Source organism: Contarinia nasturtii, unplaced genomic scaffold (genome assembly GCF_009176525.2).
Source record: "Contarinia nasturtii isolate CC-2019 unplaced genomic scaffold, AAFC_CNas_1.1 Cnas_scaffold_745, whole genome shotgun sequence".
In the NCBI taxonomy this organism is placed as follows: Eukaryota; Metazoa; Arthropoda; class Insecta; order Diptera; family Cecidomyiidae; genus Contarinia; species Contarinia nasturtii.
This window is the reverse complement of record NW_022198093.1, coordinates 707,326-731,267: the sequence shown is the minus strand read 5'-3', so window position 1 is coordinate 731,267 and position 23,942 is coordinate 707,326. Positions and strand designations below refer to the sequence as shown.

Here is a 23,942-nt window from a genome sequence, read left to right as displayed (position 1 = left end):
GAAATGAAAAAAGTAAAATTTGAAAAAAAATCTCTTTCTTGACAATTGATGTGCTAATATGTTGAATATATTGTATTTGGAAAAAGAAGAAGAAGAGAAAGAAAATATGTGGCAACCTACAAAACAACAAATATTTATGCTGGCATGTGCTGCATTTGCGTTGCGCGCCATCGTATCACTACAACCATATTCGGGATATAAAAAACCACCGATGTATGGAGATTTTGAGGCTCAGCGTCATTGGCAAGAAATTACAATAAATTTATCGATCACCGATTGGTACACAAATACGACCGACAATGATCTGATGTATTGGGGCTTAGATTATCCGCCATTGACAGCGTATCACAGTTTCATTAATGGGTGGATTGCTAAGAAATTGAATGAGTCATACATTGAATTGTATACATCACGCGGAATAACTAGCGATGAACATCAAAATTTCATGAGAAATACAGTATTGGCGGCTGATTTTTTGTTGTACATACCAGCGATGATTTTTGCCATTAAATCGATTGGAGCAAAAAACCACTCAATTTTAAATATATTGAGTTTGATTGTGGTGCTGTTCTATCCGGGCCAAATAATCATCGACAATGGACATTTTCAATATAACAACATTTCACTTGGTTTAGCGGCTCTTGCTATTGCTGCCATTTTTCGGAATTCCGAACGACTTGCCGCCATTCTATTCGTAATGGCTTTGAACTACAAACAAATGGAATTATATCATGCGTTGCCATTTTTCTTATATTTACTTGGACATTGTTTTACAAATTCGTCAATTAAATCGAAAAATGTGGGCCAAAGACTGATTGCTGGTGTTAAAAATGTGACCATCTTGGGATTAATTGTCATAGTTACGTTTGCTGTGATTTGGGCACCGTGGTTACAGTCTTTTGAACATTTTAAACAACTCATCCATCGGCTATTCCCTGTGGCTCGTGGCGTCTTTGAAGATAAAGTCTCGAATGTGTGGTGCATTGTCAACGTTTTCTATAAACTGAAGTGAGTTTCATATTGACCGACCGATTTGCGTCAAACTTTCCGTGAAACTTATCATTCAAAACATTCTCTTACATTTTCAGAACACACTTTACAAACGAACAAATGGCAATGGTGTGTCTAATAAGTACATTGATTGCGATTTTACCGAGTAGCCTACATTTATTGTTAAATGCACGAAAGGAAATGTTCCTATTGAATTTGATAAACAGCTCACTGGCGTTTTTCTTATTCTCATTTCAAGTAATAATTCTATTTACATCACTTAAAGATCGGAATATTAGATTAAACATTCTGACCTTTGATATTGTATATATATAAATTTTTTTGTTTGTAGGTTCATGAAAAGTCAATTCTACTCGTCACACTACCCGTCATGTTAAGTATCCGCTCTGAACCGTTGTGTGCATTATGGTTTCTACACATCGCCACATTTAGCATGCTACCACTACTAGCTCTCGATCAACTAATTTGTCCAACAATCATTCTTACCTACATCTACCTAATGTTGATTCGAATAACAATACGATGGCCCACAAATGACAGTACCGAAAAAATCACAGCACCGATATGGGACGTGCTATCGTTCACCAGCATTAGTGATAACAAATTGTTTGTCGGTCTGTTTTACCTAAGTTCGTTTGTTGGTTGCCCGTTATTAGTTGTCGGACAACTTTTTATTCGGCCACCAGACACATTACCATTTCTCTTTCCGTTGTTGATTTCAGCCTATAGTTGTATACATTTTGTGCTATTTTTCATTTATTTTAACATTCGACAAATTTTTTTTGGTGGGGCAACACATCAATTTGACACCATTCAACGTGTCATCCAAAAAACTAACAGTAATAAAACTCATAATACAGTGAATAATAAAAAGAAACGCTTATGAATAGATTAAAAGACATTCGAGCATCGAACCAAATAAAAACAAAAATGTAAAATAAAAATTAAAAATTTCTGATTTTTTTTTCTTCGTCTTCTTCTAAATTATATTTTTTGATGGAATTTCTTGATTTAAGAATGTTTATTTAGTGGTTCTAATAAATTTGTTTTGTTTTTATTTCTTATCTTCGTTTATTTCGAATACAGAAAGTTGACGACGAATCAGACGGTTGCGGTGGTAAATTCAATGTGATTATTGTGTCTGCCGAGTTCGAGGGAAAGTCCATATTACAACGTCATCGACTTGTTAATTCAGCACTTGCTGAAGAATTGAAAACCATTCACGCTTTCTCCCAAAAAACATTTACACCAGAACAGTGGGCCAAAGAACAAGAGAAAAACAACTAAAATTCAACGTATTTCAACTTGAAAATTTACAAAAAGATCGAACAATAATAATCACGTAATGGAATAAAATAAAAATCACTTTTTTAATACAAACAGAAACATTTTTTACATATAATTTAATCTTTTTGTTGATATTTTAGACATTTAAAACCAAAGCAATCATTTACTTAACTTCAGTAATATAAAAACAGTGCTTAAAGAGAGAACAACACAAATCATGACTATTTCATTTACTGTATCATCGCCGGGAAAGATTATTTTAAGTGGTGAACATTCTGTGGTGTACGATAAACCAGCACTAGCCGGAGTTATTGGCCTGAGAACAAATGTGACTTTTAATGTATGTAATTCAGTTCAATAGATTATTCATGACGGACAGAGGTTTTTTATCAAGTGGAATTCTTGATTTAATTTCGTTTTGCACAATTTTGTAATTTATTTCGCCATTTTTTTTTTTGTTGATAAAAATGACTATAAATATTTTCCTATAGAATCACACATTGAGCATTCAAAGCCGAAATTTTGAAAAAATCTCAGAAATGTATGTCAAAAAGGTGCAAAAGGTCAAGATCAACTTAATGTGTTCCAAGTACTCTACTTGAAAAAAAAAAACATATCCATCGTGAAGTCTCTTCAATTTCAAAAAAAAAAAAAAAAAATAATTGGCACGATGTAATCGGAACAATATTACAAGATAGATAAATGGTTTTGATTTTTTTAAATTAGGAGACTGATAACGATACCGTGAAAGCTGTTTTTGATTTGTTTCCCGACATATCGCCCAGCTACCAATTGGCCACTATAAATGAATTGCTAAAAAAAATTCAAACCAAATTTAATGTCGTTGACCTATTGAATGATCTTGAAAATGGTCACGATGCATTTTTGGCATTGGTACAAGAGTTTGTGCTGAAAAATACTCAATTGGATGGCATAAGCGATGAACAAAAGAGTGTGATGCATAAAATAATGACGGGAATCGTGTACTTACTAGCTGCACTCGAAACCAATTATGCTGCATTAAATGGCATCGAACCAGCTTTAAACAAAGGAATTCAAATCGAATTTAAGTCCCAAATCCCAATTGGGGCTGGATTGGGTAGCTCAGCAGCATTTGGTAAGTGTTCAAAATTAACAATTTCCCCATCAATTGCGTACATTATGTGCTCTTTTTATTTCAAGGTGTTTGTGTGGCAGCAATATTTTACACTTATACATTGACACATTCTCAACCGAATTTTGTGAAGACATTCATCGAGACAGCGTCGGACGAAGAGCGAATACTTTTCAATAATTCAGTGTCATCGTGGGCATTTTTATCAGAACGAATTATGCATGGTACACCATCGGGCTTGGACAATACAGTTTGTACATTTGGCAATGTGGTTGAATTTACGAAAAATCCAAAACGTTTTATGAATGTTGCACTCAAATCACCCATTAATATTATGCTTGTTAACACTGGCGTCAGTCGTAATACATCGGAAATTGTACGTAGGGTACAGGAATTGAAAAGCATTCACACCAAATTGATCGATACTATTATGGACGCAATGGCTGCATTGGTTGATGATGTTGTTCAGGTAAGAGCCAGCGATACCATAACGTTTTATAGTATGTAGATGTTGGAATTTTCAATTGGCGACTGATCAAACATCATTAGCTACAAATATATTTTAATCGTCGTAATCAAACAAACTAAAACAAATTTTTATTCAAGTAAACCTATTTATGCTAAAAAATCGTTGAAAATTCTATTAAATTGTAAATCAATTTTAGATTCTAGAGAATGTTGAAGATCGTCCAGAAGAGGAAAATTACTTAAAGCTAAAGCGGCTATTTTCAATCAACAATAATTTATTACGTGCACTTGGCGTCTCGCATCCAGTTTTAGAAGAGATTTTTGCAATTAGCGAGCGCTTGGGATTCAGTGTCAAATTGACTGGGGCAGGTGCAGGAGGGTAAAGCAAACAACTTTCATTCCAAATATACCAAAGATTCGGGCCTATTGAGATGCGATATATTGTTAGCTGAGGCGGCTAATGCATATTTATCGAATGCACGAATACTAAGAATTCATTTTATCATGCATCCACAGCCATCAGTAGCCAAATCTAATTCAGTGCTACTTGTCTCACCAGTTGGCTCGACTTGACAATTTGTCACTATCATCCATAATTTTCGATCATATCGAATAATAATTAAAATGTTTTTCAGATTTGCTATTATTCTACTGCCATCATCATACGCTAATTCAGAGGCATTCCATAATTTATGCAAGGAGCTTAGTCATTTTGAAACCAATGTTACCACAATCGGAGGACTTGGTATGCAGTTGTTCCAGTAACGAATAAAACCCCAGTAGTAAATTGAAAATAAATAAAAAATTATCTCATTGGTGCCGGTTAGCAGTCTGCGTTCATATTTATTTTATTTATTTTTTTGTAGTTTCAATATTCAAAATGTCTATATTTTTCCAAATTGCTTATGAATAAAAATGTTTGTAACAAAAAATCGAATGGTAATGGAAAAATGTGTGTAAAAATTTATTTGTGTGAATTTCTTACAAAAATAAAGTGTTGCAATCATCGAAAATAACATACATATGACAACCCACCAGTGGTAACATTGACTTTGACAATTCGATGAAAATGTCAAAGTGGCACACATTCAACGCAATGAATATATATGTGCGTCTCGCAATAGTCTTATTTGTTTACACTAGACGACGGCATTGAGTAATTTCTTTATCAACATTTTATGGTGTAGACAATTTTTGCGTTAAGCATTAATGTGCAAATAATCGGGAACATTATCAAATCGGTGTAATTCAATAGAATAATCAAAAAATGTAAATGAAAAAAATGGTCGAACGTACAAAATACAAAGACTTCCATTGGTCACGTATCAGTGTATGCTTGTGATGGAACATTCATTCAGTACATTCAGTTCAGTTCAGATGTGAAATGTCTGCGTATTTTCGATTTGTGAATTTGGTGTTCGCCCAATGAACATTTATTTAACAATTTTGTTGGTTACGTTTTGGAATTGGAAATAATCGAGCCGAAGCACTCACACACGCACACACATACAAAAAATCATATTGTTAAATGTATCGTAATGAAAGAGAGTCGACGGGGTGATTCTTTTCGGTTTGATATGCGGAAAAGTGTTGAAGTTCAAGTTGGTAGTGATTTTGCTCTTTTGTTGCCCAGTGGGGCTTATGAAATTAAGAAAATGCAGCCTCGTCGCAGGCTTCGATCAATTGTTTTTGTTTGTTTAACACTGGCCGTGGCTGGTATAATTGGTTTTGGCTACTTTTGTCCGGATCAAGTGTGCGCATTGACAAAACGCGGTACAATAACATCGGATGTTGGTTTTACAAGTGCATTACAAAATACACTTGGTAAATTACGTGAACAAATGGGTGCCATACCTGGTTTAAGCTATGACGATGTATTAAAAGATGATTTTCAATTTGATATGGATGCACATGATGTTATGGTATTTTTGCATATTCAAAAAACGGGCGGAACATCGTTTGGAAAGCATTTGGTACAAGATTTAGATTTAAAACGTCCATGTGAATGTCAACGAAAACGTAAACGTTGTTATTGCTTTCGAACGCATCGCAATGAAAATTGGCTATTTTCACGATATTCAACGGGTTGGAAGTGTGGCCTTCATGCCGATTGGACCGAATTGACCAGTTGCGTTGATCGAGAATTAAATAAAAATGAAGGTGAAATTGCAAAACGACGATATTTCTATATTACAATATTAAGAGAACCAGTCGTTCGGTATTTATCGGAATTTCGACATGTACAAAGAGGTGCCACATGGAAAACAGCCAGACACTGGTGTTTGGGGCGCCAAGCAACGGTTAGCGAACTACCACCATGTTATACAACAGAGAGTTGGGTCGGTGTGAATTTGGAAGAGTTCATGGATTGCGATAGTAATCTAGCCACAAATCGTCAGACACGAATGTTATCGGATTTAGCGTTAGTTGGTTGTTATAATAAAACTTCGATGTCGGCTCACGAACGGGACCGAATCATGCTAGCCAGTGCCAAAAAAAATTTAGCTGCCATGTCTTACTTTGGTTTGACAGAATATCAAAAGGTAAAAACCAAAAAAAAAATGTTCATTTTTTCTTCGAACAGATTAATTCAATTTAACACTAATCATCATTAATTCCAATCACGTAGCATATACGAACAGAGCGCACTGCGTTTCGAATATCTATATGTGTATACGTATTATGTGCATTGTTGTCGTTTTTTGTCATACCCAATTGTTATTCAATTATGTGCGTTTCTCTTCTCTTTCAGATATCTCAATACGTTTTTGAGGAAACGTTTAATTTACGCTTTGCCATACCATTCGAACAGCACAACACCACTGTATCAAGTTCAACTTTAAACCATTTGACGCCGAAACAGGAAGCCAGAGTGAAAGAGTTGAATGCACTAGACATTGAATTGTATGAATTTGCTAAAAAATTGTTATTCCAACGATTTGAAAAGCTGAAAGCCAAAGATGTAAATTTCGATGAACGGTTTAATCACTTGGGTTTGTTAGCCGGTAAAAATGGTGTCACTGAATTCAATTGGGATCGTAATTTAGATGAAACAAATTGATCAGAGAGACCACACATCGCACACATAATTAATGATAATGGAATATTATAATTTGATGAAAAAAGAAAGAAACAATAACTTCTAGTGACGAATATAAATTGATTGTGATAAAAATTTGAAATACAGGCAGCGGGTCAAGTATATCAAGAGATATAGATGACTGAACGGATTGGATGATGGTTACACCGCGTTTTTATGGAAATGGTCGTTAAATTGAATACGGAAGCAAACAAAAAACATATTTTAAAATCACATAAGACGATTCTTTTGCACAAATCCGTTTTGCACGCGTTTCGCAAACTAAGCACAAATAGAAATATATATATTTTTCATACTGTCAAGAGCACACAATTTTAAATATATATACTTTCAAGACACTTTTTCCCTCGGATAAAATCGTTAGCACCAATCCACATTTTAACTTGACCGAACAAAAGTATTGCTAGAGCATGAAAAAAATCAACTCACATTTTGATTGAAATGATTGAAATCTCATTGCGGATTTTATTTAAAAAAAAATATCTTTTTGGAAATGAATGCTCTAATTAATTTATAAGTATTTTCATACACCGTGGCACTCGGTTAAATCCTCACACAACTAATTAACAACGCTATGAAAGAATGATATATTTTTGAAGAAGAGACAAGAGTACCGTAGATTTTAACAACACAGTCACCGAGTTAGTAAGGCATTTTTATTAGAATTAATTGAATGAAAATATCAAAAAAATAAAACCAACAACAACAAAAAAGATATAGCTCTATCGATAATTATAACAAGTTTGATTTATGAAAAATGACATTAATCATTAAGCAAGTATATCTCAATCTTCATTTTGCCAAAGACTAATTTAGTTTGTAATCAACAATTTTATCGTATAACAGTTTTACAACAATCATAATTGCGTTCAGAAATTACAAATGATTATTGCATTTTATTAAGTGTGAAATCACCAAAATTCTCACTCAATTCATTATAAATATGCATTTGTTTTTAAAGATAACATTTGTTTTGGCGTTTTTTTTTTGGTTTTATTTCACATTAGACGATGTAGCAATTTTGACAATATTTTTACTCGTTCAATATTTCAATATACCATTAATTGTAATTTTAATTTTTTTTTATGGATCATATTTTTGAAAGATCAGCTGTATCGAGATCGAACAAATCAACTGCTATTTTACTAATCCATTTTTTTATAGTGAAAAGAAAAAGAAAAAAATAGCAACCTGTAATTAAGATTTAGATGAACAAAATAAAATAAAAGCCATATTAAACAAATTCGATGTGTTTTTATTTTACATTTATGTAATGCGATGCAATAGAGTACAAATGGCAATTTCCAAATTATAAAAGATTTGAAATTGACATATTTTGTACACAAATCATAGAAGCACAAAAAAGGTAATTTTCATATATTCCGAAGTTTATTCATAGAAGAAAATAAATGATAATTTAACCCTGTATTGTGTGGTCTTAGAATTATGAAATTTTTAATTTTTTATACTGTTTTTACTACCAGGTTGGAAGTTTCAACTGCAATGATTCAGGCACATCGATTTCTATCAAAACCCACTTCTATTTGATATAAAATATAAAAAAATTGAGAGGAGTATGGATAATTTTGAGAGTACGAATAACATTGAGAGTGTCGTATTGTATTCTTTTTTTCTCTCACTGCATGATATACATTAGAGTTCGTCTCGTTTTCGTTTTATTAAATCGTCAGAAAGCTTATAAGCTTTCTCTTCAATGCTGGCCAAAAAGTCAAAGGATTCTTTATTAGGACTACGGCCAGTTTTCAAACCGTCATTTCTGATGTCAAGAAAGTGTATAAAACTATCTTTAACCGGTTGAAATCCATTAATTGGGTCGTCCTGGTACGATATTTCACTAATATAAAAAGATATGTTAGTTGTAAATATAATTCTTGTCATTCACCTTCAGTTAAAGATCACCTGTATTTAGCAAAGTTTGTAAATATTTTGGTCATATTATCAATGACTTGAAGGCATATTTTTGAGTGCTCACCACTTCTATTCTCTACAACTTCATCGTAAAATGATTGAAACATATTATGTCTGTAAATAAAAAACCAAAACTTTAGCAAAAAAACAAGTTTGTGTATAGTTAGTTTCAATTAACTTGAACAAATAAAATAAATCATCGGAATGAGAAGCACCAGGCAAGTCTTCGATACTTGGATCACGACGTTTGAGCACATTCAATTTTGAATCAACTGAAAACCTGTATAGAATATAAATTGAAATGATTGATAAGTTACTGCCAGTAATATAAGTAATTTTGAATGAAAAATCAAGAAAAATAAAGAAATACACACCGAGCATAGAATGTTTTGCCATCTGATCTAGTTGCATGTATTTTAACTGTTTTATCAACTTCATATCCAACATTCAAATCAGACAACATAGCAACGTATTGTTTTAATGATCTTTTATCGATTGCATTATCACCAAAGTAAAATTTAAATATTTCACTTGTCAGATTACGATAATTCTGTAAACGATATAAAAAAAAATCAAAATTGAGTCAACAATTATAGCTAATATGAAAAAAAAATGTAAAAAGGCTCTTGAAAACTTCAAAACAAACTTGACAATCAGATTCCTTATTTCCTTATTACATCAAACAAATTTCGTCGATCTCAACTTACGTCGGATCCAACTGGAAGTTGGAGTCCTTTAAATGGTAATAATAAATTGAAATCATTGCTTATGTCCTTCAAAGGTGGCACAAGTGAAAGCAACATCAAAAATTCCTAAACGAACGTGGGACAAAAAACAATTCAGTTTGTTTCATGTTCAGACATTAGGCTCGAGCTATGCATATAGCGGCTGCCTAGGGGGATTCCGCGCGTATTTATGTACTAAAATTTAACTTCATTCTTAAAATCTCATAAAAATTCAAATATCCCAATGTATCTAACAATATCCGTAAGTATTCACCGATATCCACCATGTAGGATACTTCAAATTTTGTCGAATATTTTGACATTTTTAGAATATGGGCGAATATGAGATAATAATGAATGGTGGTGAATTTTTGGCGCTGCAGACCTATTTATAATAGGTGAATTATTGTGACAGCTTCTAAGCTGTCATGGTAGTTGTTTGTTACATGTGTGTAAGTTTTTGCATTACAAAGCAAAATTGAAATGTGCCATTTGCAATGGAACGGTTCTGGCGTGAGTATCAAAACTTCTACGAATATAAAATTCCAAAGATTATTAAAGATATTTTAGCTGTCTGTGCAATCGATAGAGCGTCATTAAGTAATTTAAATGAACAAAGTATAAAAGAGATTGAAAAAATAGTTAATCAGAACAAATCAATATATTTTTTAATATATAGAAGCTGTCATAATAATTCACCACTTCTTCATTCCCTGTTCTTGTCAAGTTCAACATTGTCGGTATTGCAGTTCAGAAAATCTCAAAATATCTCCCAAAAAACGTAAAGTTGTGTTAACATCTCTTGAATTTGTTGAAATCCCCCGAATTTGTTCATATTTATTCATATTTAAGAGCGCGGAATCCCCCTAGGCGGCTGCTATTTTATAGGTGCTATTCATAGGCGCTATTTGATTCGTGTGCTGCGTGTAACACCGAGTAGGAATATCATAGCCTTTTCATAGACTATTCTTTTGTACATTTGAATGTGAGTACGAGAGAGATGTAGAAAATAACGCAAAATATGCATAAATGCCTTAAAACGAGATAAATAGCGCCTATGAATAGCGGCTATGAAATAGCAGCCGCTATATCCATAGCTCAAACCTAATGTCTGTTCATGTTATAAAATTCATGTAATTGTTAATTTCAATATTAATTGGAAATGAACACATACCGCAGATGTCATAGTGAAAAATACATCGATGTCAAAGCTGTGCGTTTTATAGACTTTTTCTGGTGATTCAATTAAGAAAGGTTGTTTTGCATCTTTTCCTATTTTAAACAAAGAGTTCAACTCTTTAATGATATGCATTTGAATAAATAACTTCACAAGCTCACTCTCGACAACCGGAGCAAATGAAAAAATAGCTATTCCATTCGGTGCCTTAATTGTGCTATACTCTTTAAGTTTATCAGCTGGAGCTGATTTCAAAAATGTCAACAGCTCCTCATAAGTCTCTTTTGGTTCATTCAAATCAATTGCTATCTTGCGAACGATTTCCAAATGATGATTATTTTCAGACATTGCCCAATAGGCACCAATTACACCGCTCATTAGAATTGCGTTACGAAAAAGTTTTTTTGATTCAGTTGACAAAATGTGGAAATGAACGGATACACCACCTGGAAAAGAAAATTTATATTATTGCCTAATTTGAATATTTGGATGATAGTTATTGACTGTATTTCAACTTTCCAGCACTTTGACCACAGATAGTGATTCGTTTGTTGTCACCACCAAAACGATCAATATTCAAATTGATCCATTTCAATGCCAATTGTTGATCTTTTAAACCCATATTACCAGAGTATTCTGACATGTCAAGTGATAAAAAGCCAAATAACCCTAATCTGTAGTTTATTGTCACCAAAATGGTTTGTTTTTCGACGATGAAATCCGGCCCATAGAAGTCATCATTGCTTGCACCTTGATTGAAAACGAAAATATTGCGAATCATAATTGCAATTTTTTGAGCATAAATATACATATTGGTTTCTTGAAATAATTTTCATATTACGAACCTTTTGTATATGCACCACCGTGAATAAAAAACAGCACAGCTAGTTTTTCATTTGCTTTAACATTGGCTAGTTTTGGTTTTTAAAATAAAAGATGAGAAACACATAATTCGAAACTCAAAGTTGTGCGTTAGTAATGCTTTTGAGAACGTATATCAATGAGGACATTTAGATAAAATATTTTCTAACTCCATTCTACCTGGAACATACGAGGGTTGCTCCATAATTTTTTTTAAAAACATATATAACACAGTTGTTTTTTGTCGAAAATGGTTTTATTGTTTTTCAAAATATTCCCCGAGATGATCGATACACTTTTGCATTCGATGAAACCATTTGTCATAGCATTCGTGCCACTCCGAAACTGATATCTCCAAAACGTGTGTTTTGAACGCTTCAACTGCTTCTTCTGGTGTCGAAAATCGTTGACCACGTAGTTTTTTCTTCACGCTTGGGAACAAAAAAAAGTCATTGGGTGCCAGGTCAGGACTGTACGGTGGATGACCCATCAGTTCGATGTTTTGACCGGTCAAAAATCGAGTAGTTTGAAAAGATGTGTGAGAGCTCGCATTATCGTGATGAAGAATTATTTTGCGACGGTGGTTGTTTTTTCTTATTTCACCAAACACTTCGGGCAAACAAATGGTGGTGTACCAATCAGAATTGACGGTCTTACGATCCTCTAGTGGAACGGTTGCCACATGACCACTTCTCCCGAAAAAACAGGCGACCATTCGCTTCGAAGTGCTTCTTGCTCGAACAACTTTCGTTGGGTTATCTTCATTTTGGAAGACCCATACAGTCATAGGCATATATCCACGATTCGTCACCAGTGACGATTTTATTAACGTCTTTTGAAGCACCACGATTGAATTTCTTGAGCATTTCTTTACACCAACTCACACGAGCCATTTTTTGTTCATCGGTCAATTTATGTGGGATCCAACGAGAGCAAATCTTTTTTACGGCTAAATGTTCATGCAAAATTGTATGTATGCTGTGGGATGAAATGCCCAAAGATGCCTCAATCTCACGGTAGGTCACATGACGATCTTCCATAATCAGTTTTCTGACAGCATCGATGTTTTGTGGCACAACAGCCGATTTTGGACGACCTGTATGAAACTCGTCTTTGAGCGAACTACGACCGCAACGGAATTCTCGGTACCAGTTATAAATTGTCTGAAGGGTTGGTGCTTCATTGCCAAAGGCCAAATGAAGTCGATCGAAACACTGTTGTTGAGATAATTTACTTCGAAAATCGTAGTAAATCATTTTACGAAAATCTTCACGTGTAAAATTCATTTTTTTGTTGAGTCGCAGTTTACCAGTCACTGTAAACAATACAAATAGCGTTCGTACGACAAAAGGTTCAGGGCACGAATACATACCAAAACATCAAACTTTACGAATATGACAATGGTTTACATCGGGCAACACTATAAGTACCATTTTAAAAAAAATTATGGAGCAACCTACGTATATGTTTAGGCTCAAACAGTCTTCACTTTGCGGCAGATGATTTGCTAATGATTTTCTTGGCTGAAAACAAGCGTTTCCATGTTCAAATGCATCCAATACAGCTGGTTTCCATGATTCAATTGGTTCGGGAGCCTTTAAATTACATCAATATTAATTTTGGATACTATTAGTCGTGTTGCTGATGATGAACTGAACACAGTTCGAAATGCATTCAACTCTCACTTAAAATAGGTACATTTTGTTCTATTTTTTGTACATTTTGTAAAGTCAAAAAGGTAATATTATTGGGTTTTCTCTAAAGAATATTAAATGTTATCTAAATGGTTACCTTGAACCTCAAATCACCTATGGGCGGTTTTGCATATGGTATGCCCTTGAATGAATAAAATGGAATTCCATTTAAAAATGTCGTTTTTCGAATGCCTCGCACTTCACCATCGAATGTTTCAACTGTTTTGTATTTATCAGCTGCTATGTTATTCACAGCAAACATCAAAACAGCGATAACTAAAGAAAATCTCAGAGCAAACATTTTCACACATTGAAAGAGCATTCAACACTAACCAGGGGTTTTCAAGTGATAGAAGTCATTTGATTTGAGAATTATGTAATAAATGATAATGTATTCCAACTCACTAATAGATGGTCTATATCATTCTATTTACCAATTGACCTATTGCCATATGTACCCGAATAAAGTGGAATGAGAGCGTGCTTGTGTGTATATGTTGCTATGGAGCAAGATCATCGAATGTGTATATGGTTTATTGAAGAGCGCAAACGAATTATATGTAAAAAAAATAGAAGAATGATAAGTGCGTACGATCGTCGATCATACATACAACTTTATTTAAATCAGCATTTACTGTGTGCAGTAAAGTATCGCAATCACCCCAAAATTTTGAAATTGCTAAAAATCGTTTTTCTACGCGTTTTGCGTGTAGAGAAGCACAGAGCAACGGTTTTTTGGCCATGTTAATGTGGGGATGTGGTACACTGTACACTTCGGTAATTTGTTAGCACGATAACTCTTCTTAGAGAAAAGCAAATTCAAATCTGATTTTACAGTGTGGTTGGGGGTTGCGAGGAATAGGCTGGTATTGTTTTTGAGCGATATTCGTTCATCGGTGTAGACAAGGCCATTTTTTTTCACAAAAATAACACCCTGAAAGTTTGAAGAAATTTTAATAGAAATTGAGGATACTTTCCATACAAATTTTTCGTTTTTGAGCCAAAATCGAAAATTTTATATGGGAGGTACCCTTATTTTTAATTGAAATTTCTTCAAACTTTCAGAATGTTTTTTTTTGTGAAAAAAATGACCTTGTCTAAATTTCACGTAATTGCGATATCATGAGTCATTGCATTATTACAAAAATTCACATTTTTGGTGATTTTACCTTTCCATATACACAGTGTATTACACACACACCACATAATTTCATATGTTGAATTATTTAATAATATAATACTGCGCTACAAGTACACGTTCAATATCTTTCGGGAAATAAATATTCGTTCGGTAAAGAGAGAAATTTGGAAACAGTGCGGAAAAGTTAGACTTACGGATGTAAGTTCATTTTTAGTTCTATCGAGCGAATGAAGAATATAAAAAGTTTGTGAATGATGTATTATGTAAACTGCGATGGAATGTATTTTTAAATCATGCATGTAATGAAAAAAAAAATTAAAACAACATCATCATCGATGATAAAACAACATCACATATTTGACATTGAATAATTCATTTTTTCACTCATGTTTGCTAGATCTGATTAAGCCAAAACTACATTTAAAAAAAACGAAATCTCAAGCGCATGATGTTGGCACAGGGATCGTACATGGTGACAGAGAATATCAAGGAAAAATTAAGGTCAGCACCCAAACGGAATCGTACTATGAAATCGTATGTTACCATCAACGAACAAATAAAGTGTCATGTACGCACGCGTCCGCATCTATCGCACTCTACCTTATATGCGTACGAATTGTGCACAAGTACAGCGCACAACAATGTATGAGACTCAATTACGTGCACATTTCGTACACATATAAGGTAGCGTGCGATAGATGTAGACGCGTGAGTACATCACACTTTATTTGTTCGTTGATGGTATCATACGATTTGATGGTGCGATTCCGTTCGGGTATTCTTTTATTGAAATTGAAAAATCAAACAAATAAATAAAGCTAATTTTTTAAAAATCTTCAATGTGAGAGATTTGTAAAAATCATTGTAATACAAAAAATTGAAATTTCTAAAAAAAAGAATTGCTAAATTCGTCTATTATTGTAATTTTATTACGATTAATTAGAATTTGTGCTGAATTTGAGATAAATTGAGGTAAATTTCATGTGAATCATATACATCTAAGCAAGATGGAGGTTGATCTTAACTGATAACAACATTGATAAAAATTAAACTCTGAATGTGACAAAAACAACAGCAACTTTTCAATAAATGAATTTGAATTTGAAGCATTTTATATAGTCTTCAGTCGTTTTTTTAGTATTTCAGCGAACGGTCTAGCTTTGATGTAAAATGGAAAAGAAACAATTGAAAATTGCTGTAGTCGGAGCGGGCCCATGTGGTTTGTGTTGTGCAAAGCATTCATTGGATTATGGACACGATGTAACTGTTTATGAGCAGACTTCGGAGGTCGGTGGTACATGGTTCTACACAGATAAAAGTGGGAATGATGAATTTGGCATACCAATTCATACCAGCATGTATCAGGGACTCCTGTAAGATTATTATTTCCAATGAAATTTCGATAAACATCAAAATATGGGTATATATGTATATTTTTCAGAACAAATGCACCAATCGATTTAATGAGTTTTTTGGGCCATCCATTTCCACGGAAGGGTCGATCTTTTGTTTCTCACGAAGAAGTGCTAGCGTTTCTTCATGGTTACGTTGAAGTGTTCGGTCTGAAAAGTGTGATTAAATTTCGAAATCAAGTTGTCAATGTTCGTCCTTTGCGAGGTGATCGTTGGGAGGTAAAGTGGTACTCTTTTCTACAATGGATATGTTTAAATGATCGGAATTTCATTTGTTTTCTTTGATGTCGCACAGGTTTTAAGCAATGACCTAAGAAATGACATTTTGATACGAAAACAATTTGATGCGATTTTCCTATGCAGTGGCCACTATAGCGAACCGGTTATTCCAGAATTCGACGGTTTAGATGAGTTTTTTGGCGATAAAATGCATAGTCATGATTATAGAAAACCTGATCGATATCAACATGAAACGGTTTTTGTGATTGGGGGTGGAACCTCTGGAAGAGATATTACGCTTCAAATTGCGACCAAAGCTAAACGAGTAATTTGGAGCAATCATAGTAAATATTATAACTTTACATTTCCTTCGAATGTTAAGAAGGCTGACGATGTCAAACGATTCACCGCAAATTCTGTACAATTTATTGATGGAAATGAAGAGCAAATTACATGTATTTTATTTTGCACAGGTGATAAAAAAGCCGTTAAGTTAAGTCAAATATGACTTTCTCTCTTACGTAATTGTGGTTTTATTAATAGGATACAAGTATTCGTTCCCATTTCTATCCGTCGATTGTGGCCTTCGTTTAAATGGAAAAATTCAAATGGAACCTTTGTATAAAGAAGTGATCAATGTAAACCATCCAACAATGGCTATAGTCGGCTTATCGGTGTGCATTTTGACGTATCTAAGGCATGATTTACAGGTACAAATATCGACGCCTGATCATGACCGTAACCAAAAACACTGACGCGCCTCTAATGCGTGTTCCGAGTACTAATCGGAATTAGTTGCAAATCACACCAATACACAAATACACACAAAGCAACCAAGTTTAGCGCGCACAGCGACGGAGTTGTTGTGTTTCTATGTATTGGTGCGAACAAGTTCACAATGATTTGAAAAACAGCCAATCAGGTTTATTTAAATATTAAATTAATAAAAAATAAATTGGTTTACATAACGTCACTTTGTGACAACCACTTTATTTTTATTAATTTAATATTTTTGAATGTTGTGGACAAAAAATTTCACAAAATTAAAAAAAAAAAACAAACAAAACGTTTTTTTATAATTATAAAAATGTAAAGAATAAAACTTTTTTACCGGTTTCAACTGATTAATCAGTATATTATGATTTTGTCAAACCGTCGCAGCCATATTGTCACAAATTGCGATTATTACTCGGAATATGCATTAGAGGCGCATCAGTGTTTTTGGTTACAAAGTTTATATGATGATCGGGCACTGGCAAATATCGATTCTCTCACTTTTAATTCAAAATAATTTAATTCATTTGGTAACTTTTAAGGCTAATTTATGTTTGAAATACTGGAGCGGCGAAATTGAATTACCTACTAAACAAAAAATGCTTGAAGAACTCAGAATTAAGAAAGAGATAGAAAACAAGGATGAAATTGATTCACGAAGATGTTCTATGATGATTGATAATTTGGTAAAAATAATCATATTTTTATTGTTTATTTAACAAATCGTTTCTAATTGGGATCAATATTATTATTGTCTTTGAACTTTGCAGATAAATTATTTGTATGAACTTAGCGAGATTTGTAGAATGAATGTTGTGCCAAAAGTTTTCCATATACTTTGCGAAGATCTTTTCAACTTGTATGTCCAATATCCAACCTCATTCCGGGAATTCAATTATACAATTTTGGATGACGAAACATTTGAACGCAAACATATTTCAGAATGATTTATGATTTTTATTATAAACAAATGCGACGATGGCATTTCAGATGGTATTGAGATTAAAACAATTGTTATCTATCGATGTTGATAATTCGTCGCATGTTTCATAGCAAAAAATATAAAAATAATACATGAAAATAAATGCATAAAACATTTAAAAAAAAAACACTTAACAATGGCTTAAAGACCGAATATTGTGCTGTTTTTTGGTATCGGAAGGTTTTTGACTCCATTTTGGTCATTGCCATAATGGTTACTTCTGGGGTCATTTTTACCCCCAAGGAGAGGCCATTGAATCTACAAAAGACGATAATTATTGTATTTTTGGGTTCATCGTACATGAATTCAATTTTTTTCATTGGATTCAATGTATAATGAATGATGAAGGCGCATTAGTTTAAAAGTATTTTGAAATAAAAAGTAATCTGGCCCAGAAAAAACTTTTTGTTTTTTTTTTGTACTTTTAGTTGGTGAAATAAGTGGAAAAATACATTCATATATAACCGTCTTCTTCAAACAAAGCATTTTAAAACTGAATCGAATTTGATTATATCAAAAAAAAATCCCAATGGTTACTATTTTTCTCAATCAAGTACATCTCTTTGTCGCACAATCCCTGACCTACATTCATGTATATTTTGTAAAACTGCTTCTGATTTTCAAATTGATATTGTTGGTCTGAAGCTTCCGAAAAATATCCACTTGTCGCAAACCTTTTTTATGTAAATTCAAAACGAGTTGACGTTTGACGACCATTGTTGTTGCAAAGTAAACAAGAACTGCGCAATAATGTGCATCATCACAGTGCATAGCCAAAACATGAATAAACATAACGGTGAACAAAAGGGTGATTGGAAAGCATTGTAGTTGTAGCTACAAAAAAATACGACAGTTCCACTGGCACACCCTGTATTCATGGAAGAAAATAAATGATAATTTAACCCTGTATTGTTTGGTATTAGAATTATGAAATTTTTATATTGTTTTTTACTTCCAAGTTGGAAGTTTCAACTGCAATGATTCAGGCACATCGATTTCTATCAAAACCCACTTCTATTTGATATACTATAATATACAAAATATAAAAAAAATGAGAAAAGTATGGATAATTTTGAGAGTACGAATAACATTGAGAGTGACGTATTGTATTCTTTTTTCTCTCACTGCAGTATATATATTAGAGTTCGTCTCGTTTTCGTTTTATTAAATCGTCAGAAAGCTTATAAGCTTTCTCTTCAATGCTGGCCAAAAAGTCAAAGGATTCTTTATTTGGACTAGAGGTGCCCACTGAACTGAACCGTTCATGTGAATTTGTGCAACAAATCGTTCGCACAAACTGTTTTGTATTGCCTCAACAAATTCCGTTTGATAAATAAAATTCCTTAAATGTTTTTCGGTTTTGGTCTACATGTTTCGGGTCAAGCCCATCATCAGGACCTTAATTAAACAAAAATAAACATTTTATTAATAAATACTTAATCAAATTGAATACAATTATGAAAAATAAGAATACCCAATAGAGCGGTTCCAATTGACAATCAACACTGAATGTGTAGTACATGAAAATTACACAAATTCACATTAAAATTAATTATTCCGGCAATACAACAAATGCATATTGAACCGTTCATGTTCGTTCGGTTCATTCGAATTTGAACCGAATATGAACGGCATGTTTACATATTTTGAACAATTTGAACTAAACGCGAATGAACATGAACAGATTTTTTTTATTTCGAACGAACCTGAACAAACGCGAACTGTTCAGTTGAATTCTCGAGAGTAAAAACAGAATATAAATAGTTACTTATCAGAGCGAAACAAAACGTATTTTTCTACATAGATTTGATGTTTTATTTTGTATGAATTACAACAATTAATCTGTATTTAAAAACATCGTCCTTCGCTTTGATATGCAACTATTTAATATGGTTTTATTCTAAAGAATTCAATTGAAGGAATTAATAACTGCTGAATTTATTCAAATGTATTCTATTTGATTGTTAGAAACTTACAGATTAAAACTTTTATTTTCTGTAATTTAAATATTTTAATAGTTTTTTTGTGTTTATAAATAGTGCCAATAACTTTTCAATTTTAAATTTTAATCGAAAAAAATTTCTTCAACACAATGCCTCACGAACGAGAATTTTTTATGAAAATGTGAATTCGAGTTGCTTTCCGTAGCTTTATGATTTGAGTGAATTTAAATAGCGAAAATAAACATATTAAAACCGTTTTAATCGTTGTAATATTTTTGATAAAAAAAGCAAAAAAATTTCAAAATTTCTCATATATATATCGTTATCGTGTTATATATATCCAATTTATTTTATGAAAATCTTAAACGGATTCATTTTTGCTGTGTAAAGGGTTTTGTTGAATTCATTGTCATATCTTAAAATATATCCAATCATAAAATTATGCAATATTTATTCATTTTGATTTTTCATGCAAAATCGATTTCAATTTTTTTTTCTCGAAAATTCAAAATGAAAATAAATTGCATAGTTTTAAAAATGGATATATTTTAAAATATAAGAATGAATATAACAAAATTATTTACACAGTAAAAATGGGATGTATAGTCAATGTGAAAGTCGAAACTTGGGACTATGTTTATACAATTGTACCAAAAATGTACTTAATTGTACCACAATTTATTTTTAAAAATGAATCTGTTTAAAGTTTTCATAAAATGAATCATTTCCATAGTCCCGTAATCTAGGGGGCAGACACGTGGAATAGGATTAGACTTTTAGTATAAAGATTCGAGAAATTGCAATGAACTAGCAACGTCTGTGAATGGATTCGCGTGGAATAGCGAAACAGTGCATGGAATAGCAAAAATTGTTTCAATTCAAATCCATTTGACATTTCTTTTGACGTTTATTGATGGATTAGTGGAATAGTGCGGAATAGCAGAATTAACATTTTTGACGAAAACAGTGCATGGAATAGGAAAAATAGTTTCGATTTCACATTTGTGTTTTTGGATTAGTGGAATAGCTGGATTAGTAATTTATATAGTGGATTCGGAATTTATTCTTGGTGTCTCCCCCTAGCCCGCAATATATGAGAAATTTTGAAATCGAAAATCTACCGGTGAAATTTTATAATTTGGATATTATAGCGATTCAAACGGTTTTTTTATTTCTATTTTCACTATTTAAATTTACTCAAATCACAAAACTATGGAAAGCAATTCAACTACACATTTTCATAAAAAAAAATCTCCTTCGATGGCACCATATTGATGACATTTTTTTCAATTAAAATTTAAAATTAAATAGTCGTTAATAGTTTTATAATTTGAGTGAATTTAAATATTGCCAATAAAAACAAAATGAACTATTAAAATAGCTTAAATACAAAAAAACAGCCACTCACTTGTTTGATATTGTCATTCTCGTAGGTCTTCGCCAATCAGGTTTAGTTAAATATTAAATTAATAAAAAATAAAGTGGTTTACATAACGTCACTTTGTGAAAACCACTTTATTTTTTATTAATTCAATATTTTTGAATATTGTGGACAAAAAATTTCACAAAATTAAAAAACAAACAAAACATTTTTTATTTTTATAAAATAAAACTATGTTCATTTCTACTGTTTTATTTCAACCGGTTTCAATTGCTTAATCAGTATATTATGATTTTGTCAAACCGCGACAGCCATATTGTCACAAATTACGATTATTACTCGGAATACGCATTAGAGGCGCATCAGTGTTTTTGGTTACAAAGTTTATATGATGATCGGGCACTGGCAAATATCGATTCTCTCACTTTTGATTCAAAATAATTTAATTCATTTGGTAACTTTTAAGGCTAATTTATGTTTGAAATACTGGAGCGGCGAAATTGAATTACCTACTAAACAAAAAATGCTTGAAGAACTCAGAATTAAGAAAGAGATAGAAAACAAGGATGAAATTGATTCACGAAGATTTTCTATGATAATTGATAATTTGGTAAAAAAAATCATATTTTTATTGTTTATTTAACATATCGTTCCTAATTGGGATCAATATTATTATTGTCTTTGAACTTTAATATTATTATTGTTGCAATAACAACTGAATAACGCAATATATCTTTAGTTATATTAGCATATATGATATTATTGAAGAAGTATAAAAAAATACAACACATTTTGATCTCATTCTTTATCTCTGAAACGTGTAACGGAATAAATTATTCAGGATTATAGATTCAGTAGAAACCAATGTGAGCCAGTAGCGTTGCACCTTTGAATCAGTAGCTGGAAACTATGAAAAAAAAATATGTTTGTTATTGACACTTAATAAAAAAAAAACAGGATTTTACCTTGCTGACTATTACCGTAATTTTCCCATAATATCCGAGACAAATATTTTGAGTTGTAATTAAGTTTTTTCTATTCGTAATTGTATTTGCAGTGCATTCCAATTGTCGTTTATTCAAATCGATAACATTCAAATATTCTTGTAACTGTTTTTCTAACCAATTAATATCTGTGCAGACTATATCAAAATGAAAACTGCTTCGGAATTGAAGAAATTCAAGATGTGGGAAAGCAGATTCAAGACGAATTATATATGATTCAATAATATGACGGCTAGGTGAACAATGTTTAGAATAATGTTTGCTATCGAATACGAATTTTTTGATAGTTTTTATTTTAGAAATATACTCAATCGCATCATCATCAATCAATGTATCGTATAATTTCAAACATTCTATTGGCGCATGCGTTGATGATAATGCTTTCAATGTATGTGTAATTTCAAAGAATGCACTTTTTTCACAAACTTCTGACTCGTAATTCCAAAGTGATAACATTTTTAAGTGTTTCAAATTGCTAAAATCTACATTCACCAACCAATGAGAGTTAGTCTGATAGCCATACTCCAAACTCTCCAATTGTGTATTGTAAGATATAAACTTATGGACGGAGGGAATATCATCAAGCCGACCGAATTTTCTATTATTCCATTTAAATGTCATCAATTTCGGGCAATTGATTGCAGGGAGAAAATTGAGGATTGGTTCGTCTGTTGATGAAGTTTTGATTATATTTAAATGTTCAATTCGCGTAAATAATGGAATTAATTCATTAGCCATGCAGTTCAACATTACAAAATCTGTGATTATGAAACTACGAAGATTTTCGCAATGATCACTAATCATTTTACAAATTAAATCTGTTTTGATTATGAATGGTGGTTTATACATCCATCCCTCGATTCTAGCTACATAAATCAACGAGCCAAAATTTCGTAAATAATCTTCTGCTTCTGATAGTGTAAATAATTCAAAATACACAATTCTACTAATATTAAATGCACTCTTTTTATACTTTCTTGATAACATTTCACTTAAAATTCGATTAAATCGAACACATACATTTGCAATTGAGCCATAGTTCGAGGATGGAATTTTCTTAAAAATTTCATATAGGCAATCATCGTTCAAAATATTGAGAATGTTCTTCGGTGATTGTTCACCTGGTGGTTGCAACAATATATCATTAATTTTTCCTTTGACTTTATCTGAATATTTTTTTAAGAAAGTTTCCCTGACTCGATGTACAATAATCGTATGACTCCCAATTTGAATATGACGTTTTAAATATGCAGCATTAGCTCCTTCAGGTGTTTTGAACTCAATAAATGTCGTAAATTTCAATGGTTGCTCAAAATACCATATTTTTGATTTCACCGAATTGTTTGAAAACGGAATGAATTGAATATGATGATGATGGCTGAAAAGACACAAATTCAAAAAAGAAAAACCAGAATACATTGAATAAAAATAAACAAAAAATATTCATCCGATGCTCTTACTCTTATTCTTGCTGGATAATAGAAACCGATAGCCGTATCTGCGACAACGACTTTTTGGTCTTCACGAAAAAAAATATTGTACAGAGATTTTAAAAAATTCATCTTATTTATTCAACTTTTGAACTGAAAAGACATAATTTGAAAAATCAATACATTATTCGTCATCTAATTCAAATGGAATATATAAATGACATAAATGTCAAAACAGATAACTGTCAAAACAGATGTCTCCATGGTCGTATACACATTATGTCTTTTTC

General features: G+C 32.3%; 6 protein-coding genes across 12 annotated transcripts; 4 read left to right on the top strand and 2 right to left on the bottom strand.

The window, feature by feature from the left end:
• Nucleotides 1-18: 18 nt before the first annotated feature.
• Nucleotides 19-2,216, top strand: LOC116341757 (probable dolichyl pyrophosphate Man9GlcNAc2 alpha-1,3-glucosyltransferase). 2 transcript variants are annotated; one of them, XM_031769016.1, is made up of 4 exons: nucleotides 19-1,008; nucleotides 1,089-1,248; nucleotides 1,343-1,850; nucleotides 2,098-2,216. In XM_031769016.1, the coding sequence occupies exons 1-4, from the start codon at nucleotides 59-61 to the stop codon at nucleotides 2,103-2,105; spliced, it is 1,626 nt and encodes a 541-aa protein (XP_031624876.1). In that variant the 5' UTR covers nucleotides 19-58; the 3' UTR covers nucleotides 2,106-2,216. The 2 variants fall into 2 exon arrangements, with proteins under 2 accessions (XP_031624876.1, XP_031624875.1); XM_031769015.1 differs by having other exon boundaries at nucleotides 1,343-1,943; nucleotides 2,098-2,204.
• Nucleotides 2,217-2,235: 19 nt separating this feature from the next.
• Nucleotides 2,236-4,706, top strand: LOC116341759 (mevalonate kinase). The gene is made up of 6 exons (XM_031769018.1): nucleotides 2,236-2,353; nucleotides 2,439-2,638; nucleotides 3,025-3,415; nucleotides 3,481-3,881; nucleotides 4,078-4,259; nucleotides 4,516-4,706. The coding sequence occupies exons 2-6, from the start codon at nucleotides 2,516-2,518 to the stop codon at nucleotides 4,643-4,645; spliced, it is 1,227 nt and encodes a 408-aa protein (XP_031624878.1). The 5' UTR covers nucleotides 2,236-2,353; nucleotides 2,439-2,515; the 3' UTR covers nucleotides 4,646-4,706.
• Nucleotides 4,707-4,962: 256 nt separating this feature from the next.
• On the top strand, nucleotides 4,963-7,908 carry LOC116341653 (heparan-sulfate 6-O-sulfotransferase 2). Its single transcript, XM_031768851.1, has 2 exons — nucleotides 4,963-6,423; nucleotides 6,633-7,908. Exons 1-2 carry the CDS (start codon nucleotides 5,419-5,421, stop codon nucleotides 6,939-6,941), a joined length of 1,314 nt encoding a protein of 437 aa, XP_031624711.1. The 5' UTR covers nucleotides 4,963-5,418; the 3' UTR covers nucleotides 6,942-7,908.
• A 439-nt stretch (nucleotides 7,909-8,347) lies between these two features.
• LOC116341652 (esterase B1-like) lies at nucleotides 8,348-13,681 on the bottom strand. 2 transcript variants are annotated; one of them, XM_031768849.1, is made up of 12 exons: nucleotides 13,464-13,681; nucleotides 13,136-13,267; nucleotides 11,853-11,862; nucleotides 11,657-11,722; nucleotides 11,331-11,561; nucleotides 10,973-11,257; nucleotides 10,809-10,906; nucleotides 9,617-9,721; nucleotides 9,284-9,459; nucleotides 9,088-9,189; nucleotides 8,901-9,023; nucleotides 8,348-8,835 (listed from the first exon to the last, which is right to left on the bottom strand). In XM_031768849.1, the coding sequence occupies exons 1-12, from the start codon at nucleotides 13,665-13,667 to the stop codon at nucleotides 8,634-8,636; spliced, it is 1,734 nt and encodes a 577-aa protein (XP_031624709.1). In that variant the 5' UTR covers nucleotides 13,668-13,681; the 3' UTR covers nucleotides 8,348-8,633. The 2 variants fall into 2 exon arrangements, with proteins under 2 accessions (XP_031624709.1, XP_031624710.1); XM_031768850.1 differs by lacking the exon at nucleotides 11,853-11,862 and having other exon boundaries at nucleotides 13,162-13,267.
• Nucleotides 13,682-14,546: 865 nt separating this feature from the next.
• LOC116341754 (senecionine N-oxygenase-like) lies at nucleotides 14,547-18,047 on the top strand. Of its 4 annotated transcripts, XM_031769008.1 has the most exons (8): nucleotides 14,547-14,705; nucleotides 14,905-15,008; nucleotides 15,646-15,880; nucleotides 15,949-16,138; nucleotides 16,215-16,611; nucleotides 16,682-16,848; nucleotides 17,455-17,598; nucleotides 17,683-18,047. In XM_031769008.1, exons 3-8 carry the CDS (start codon nucleotides 15,678-15,680, stop codon nucleotides 17,857-17,859), a joined length of 1,278 nt encoding a protein of 425 aa, XP_031624868.1. In that variant the 5' UTR covers nucleotides 14,547-14,705; nucleotides 14,905-15,008; nucleotides 15,646-15,677; the 3' UTR covers nucleotides 17,860-18,047. The 4 variants fall into 4 exon arrangements, with proteins under 4 accessions (XP_031624868.1, XP_031624870.1, XP_031624867.1 ...); XM_031769010.1 differs by lacking the exons at nucleotides 14,547-14,705; nucleotides 14,905-15,008 and adding an exon at nucleotides 15,070-15,282; XM_031769007.1 differs by lacking the exons at nucleotides 14,547-14,705; nucleotides 14,905-15,008 and adding an exon at nucleotides 15,317-15,479.
• A 3,743-nt stretch (nucleotides 18,048-21,790) lies between these two features.
• Nucleotides 21,791-23,859, bottom strand: LOC116341618. 2 transcript variants are annotated; one of them, XM_031768790.1, is made up of 3 exons: nucleotides 23,683-23,859; nucleotides 22,184-23,600; nucleotides 21,791-22,125 (listed from the first exon to the last, which is right to left on the bottom strand). In XM_031768790.1, the coding sequence occupies exons 2-3, from the start codon at nucleotides 23,207-23,209 to the stop codon at nucleotides 22,024-22,026; spliced, it is 1,128 nt and encodes a 375-aa protein (XP_031624650.1). In that variant the 5' UTR covers nucleotides 23,210-23,600; nucleotides 23,683-23,859; the 3' UTR covers nucleotides 21,791-22,023. The 2 variants fall into 2 exon arrangements, with proteins under 2 accessions (XP_031624650.1, XP_031624651.1); XM_031768791.1 differs by having other exon boundaries at nucleotides 22,199-23,600.
• Between the last annotated feature and the right edge of the window lie 83 nt (nucleotides 23,860-23,942).

Bases quoted from the DNA above. Each gene is read 5' to 3' on its own strand.
- LOC116341757 (XM_031769015.1), top strand. From the start codon at position 59: ATGTTGAATATATTGTATTTGGAAAAAGAAGAAGAAGAGAAAGAAAAT. The intron at 1,009-1,088 runs GTGAGTTTCATA...TTACATTTTCAG, and splicing joins AACGTTTTCTATAAACTGAA to AACACACTTTACAAACGAAC. The intron at 1,249-1,342 runs GTAATAATTCTA...TTTTGTTTGTAG, and splicing joins TTTTCTTATTCTCATTTCAA to GTTCATGAAAAGTCAATTCT.
- LOC116341759 (XM_031769018.1), top strand. From the start codon at position 2,516: ATGACTATTTCATTTACTGTATCATCGCCGGGAAAGATTATTTTAAGT. The intron at 3,416-3,480 runs GTAAGTGTTCAA...TTTTATTTCAAG, and splicing joins GGGTAGCTCAGCAGCATTTG to GTGTTTGTGTGGCAGCAATA. The intron at 3,882-4,077 runs GTAAGAGCCAGC...AATCAATTTTAG, and splicing joins TGGTTGATGATGTTGTTCAG to ATTCTAGAGAATGTTGAAGA.
- LOC116341653 (XM_031768851.1), top strand. From the start codon at position 5,419: ATGAAAGAGAGTCGACGGGGTGATTCTTTTCGGTTTGATATGCGGAAA. The intron at 6,424-6,632 runs GTAAAAACCAAA...CTTCTCTTTCAG, and splicing joins GTTTGACAGAATATCAAAAG to ATATCTCAATACGTTTTTGA.
- LOC116341652 (XM_031768849.1), bottom strand. From the start codon at position 13,667: ATGTTTGCTCTGAGATTTTCTTTAGTTATCGCTGTTTTGATGTTTGCT. The intron at 11,562-11,656 runs GTTCGTAATATG...TTTTCAATCAAG, and splicing joins CGGTGGTGCATATACAAAAG to GTGCAAGCAATGATGACTTC. The intron at 8,836-8,900 runs GTGATCTTTAAC...TTTTTATATTAG, and splicing joins ACAAACTTTGCTAAATACAG to TGAAATATCGTACCAGGACG.
- LOC116341754 (XM_031769008.1), top strand. From the start codon at position 15,678: ATGGAAAAGAAACAATTGAAAATTGCTGTAGTCGGAGCGGGCCCATGT. The intron at 15,881-15,948 runs GTAAGATTATTA...TATATTTTTCAG, and splicing joins AGCATGTATCAGGGACTCCT to AACAAATGCACCAATCGATT. The intron at 17,599-17,682 runs GTAAAAATAATC...TGAACTTTGCAG, and splicing joins CTATGATGATTGATAATTTG to ATAAATTATTTGTATGAACT.
- LOC116341618 (XM_031768790.1), bottom strand. From the start codon at position 23,209: ATGTTATCAAGAAAGTATAAAAAGAGTGCATTTAATATTAGTAGAATT. The intron at 22,126-22,183 runs GTAAAATCCTGT...TTTTTTTCATAG, and splicing joins TTACGGTAATAGTCAGCAAG to TTTCCAGCTACTGATTCAAA.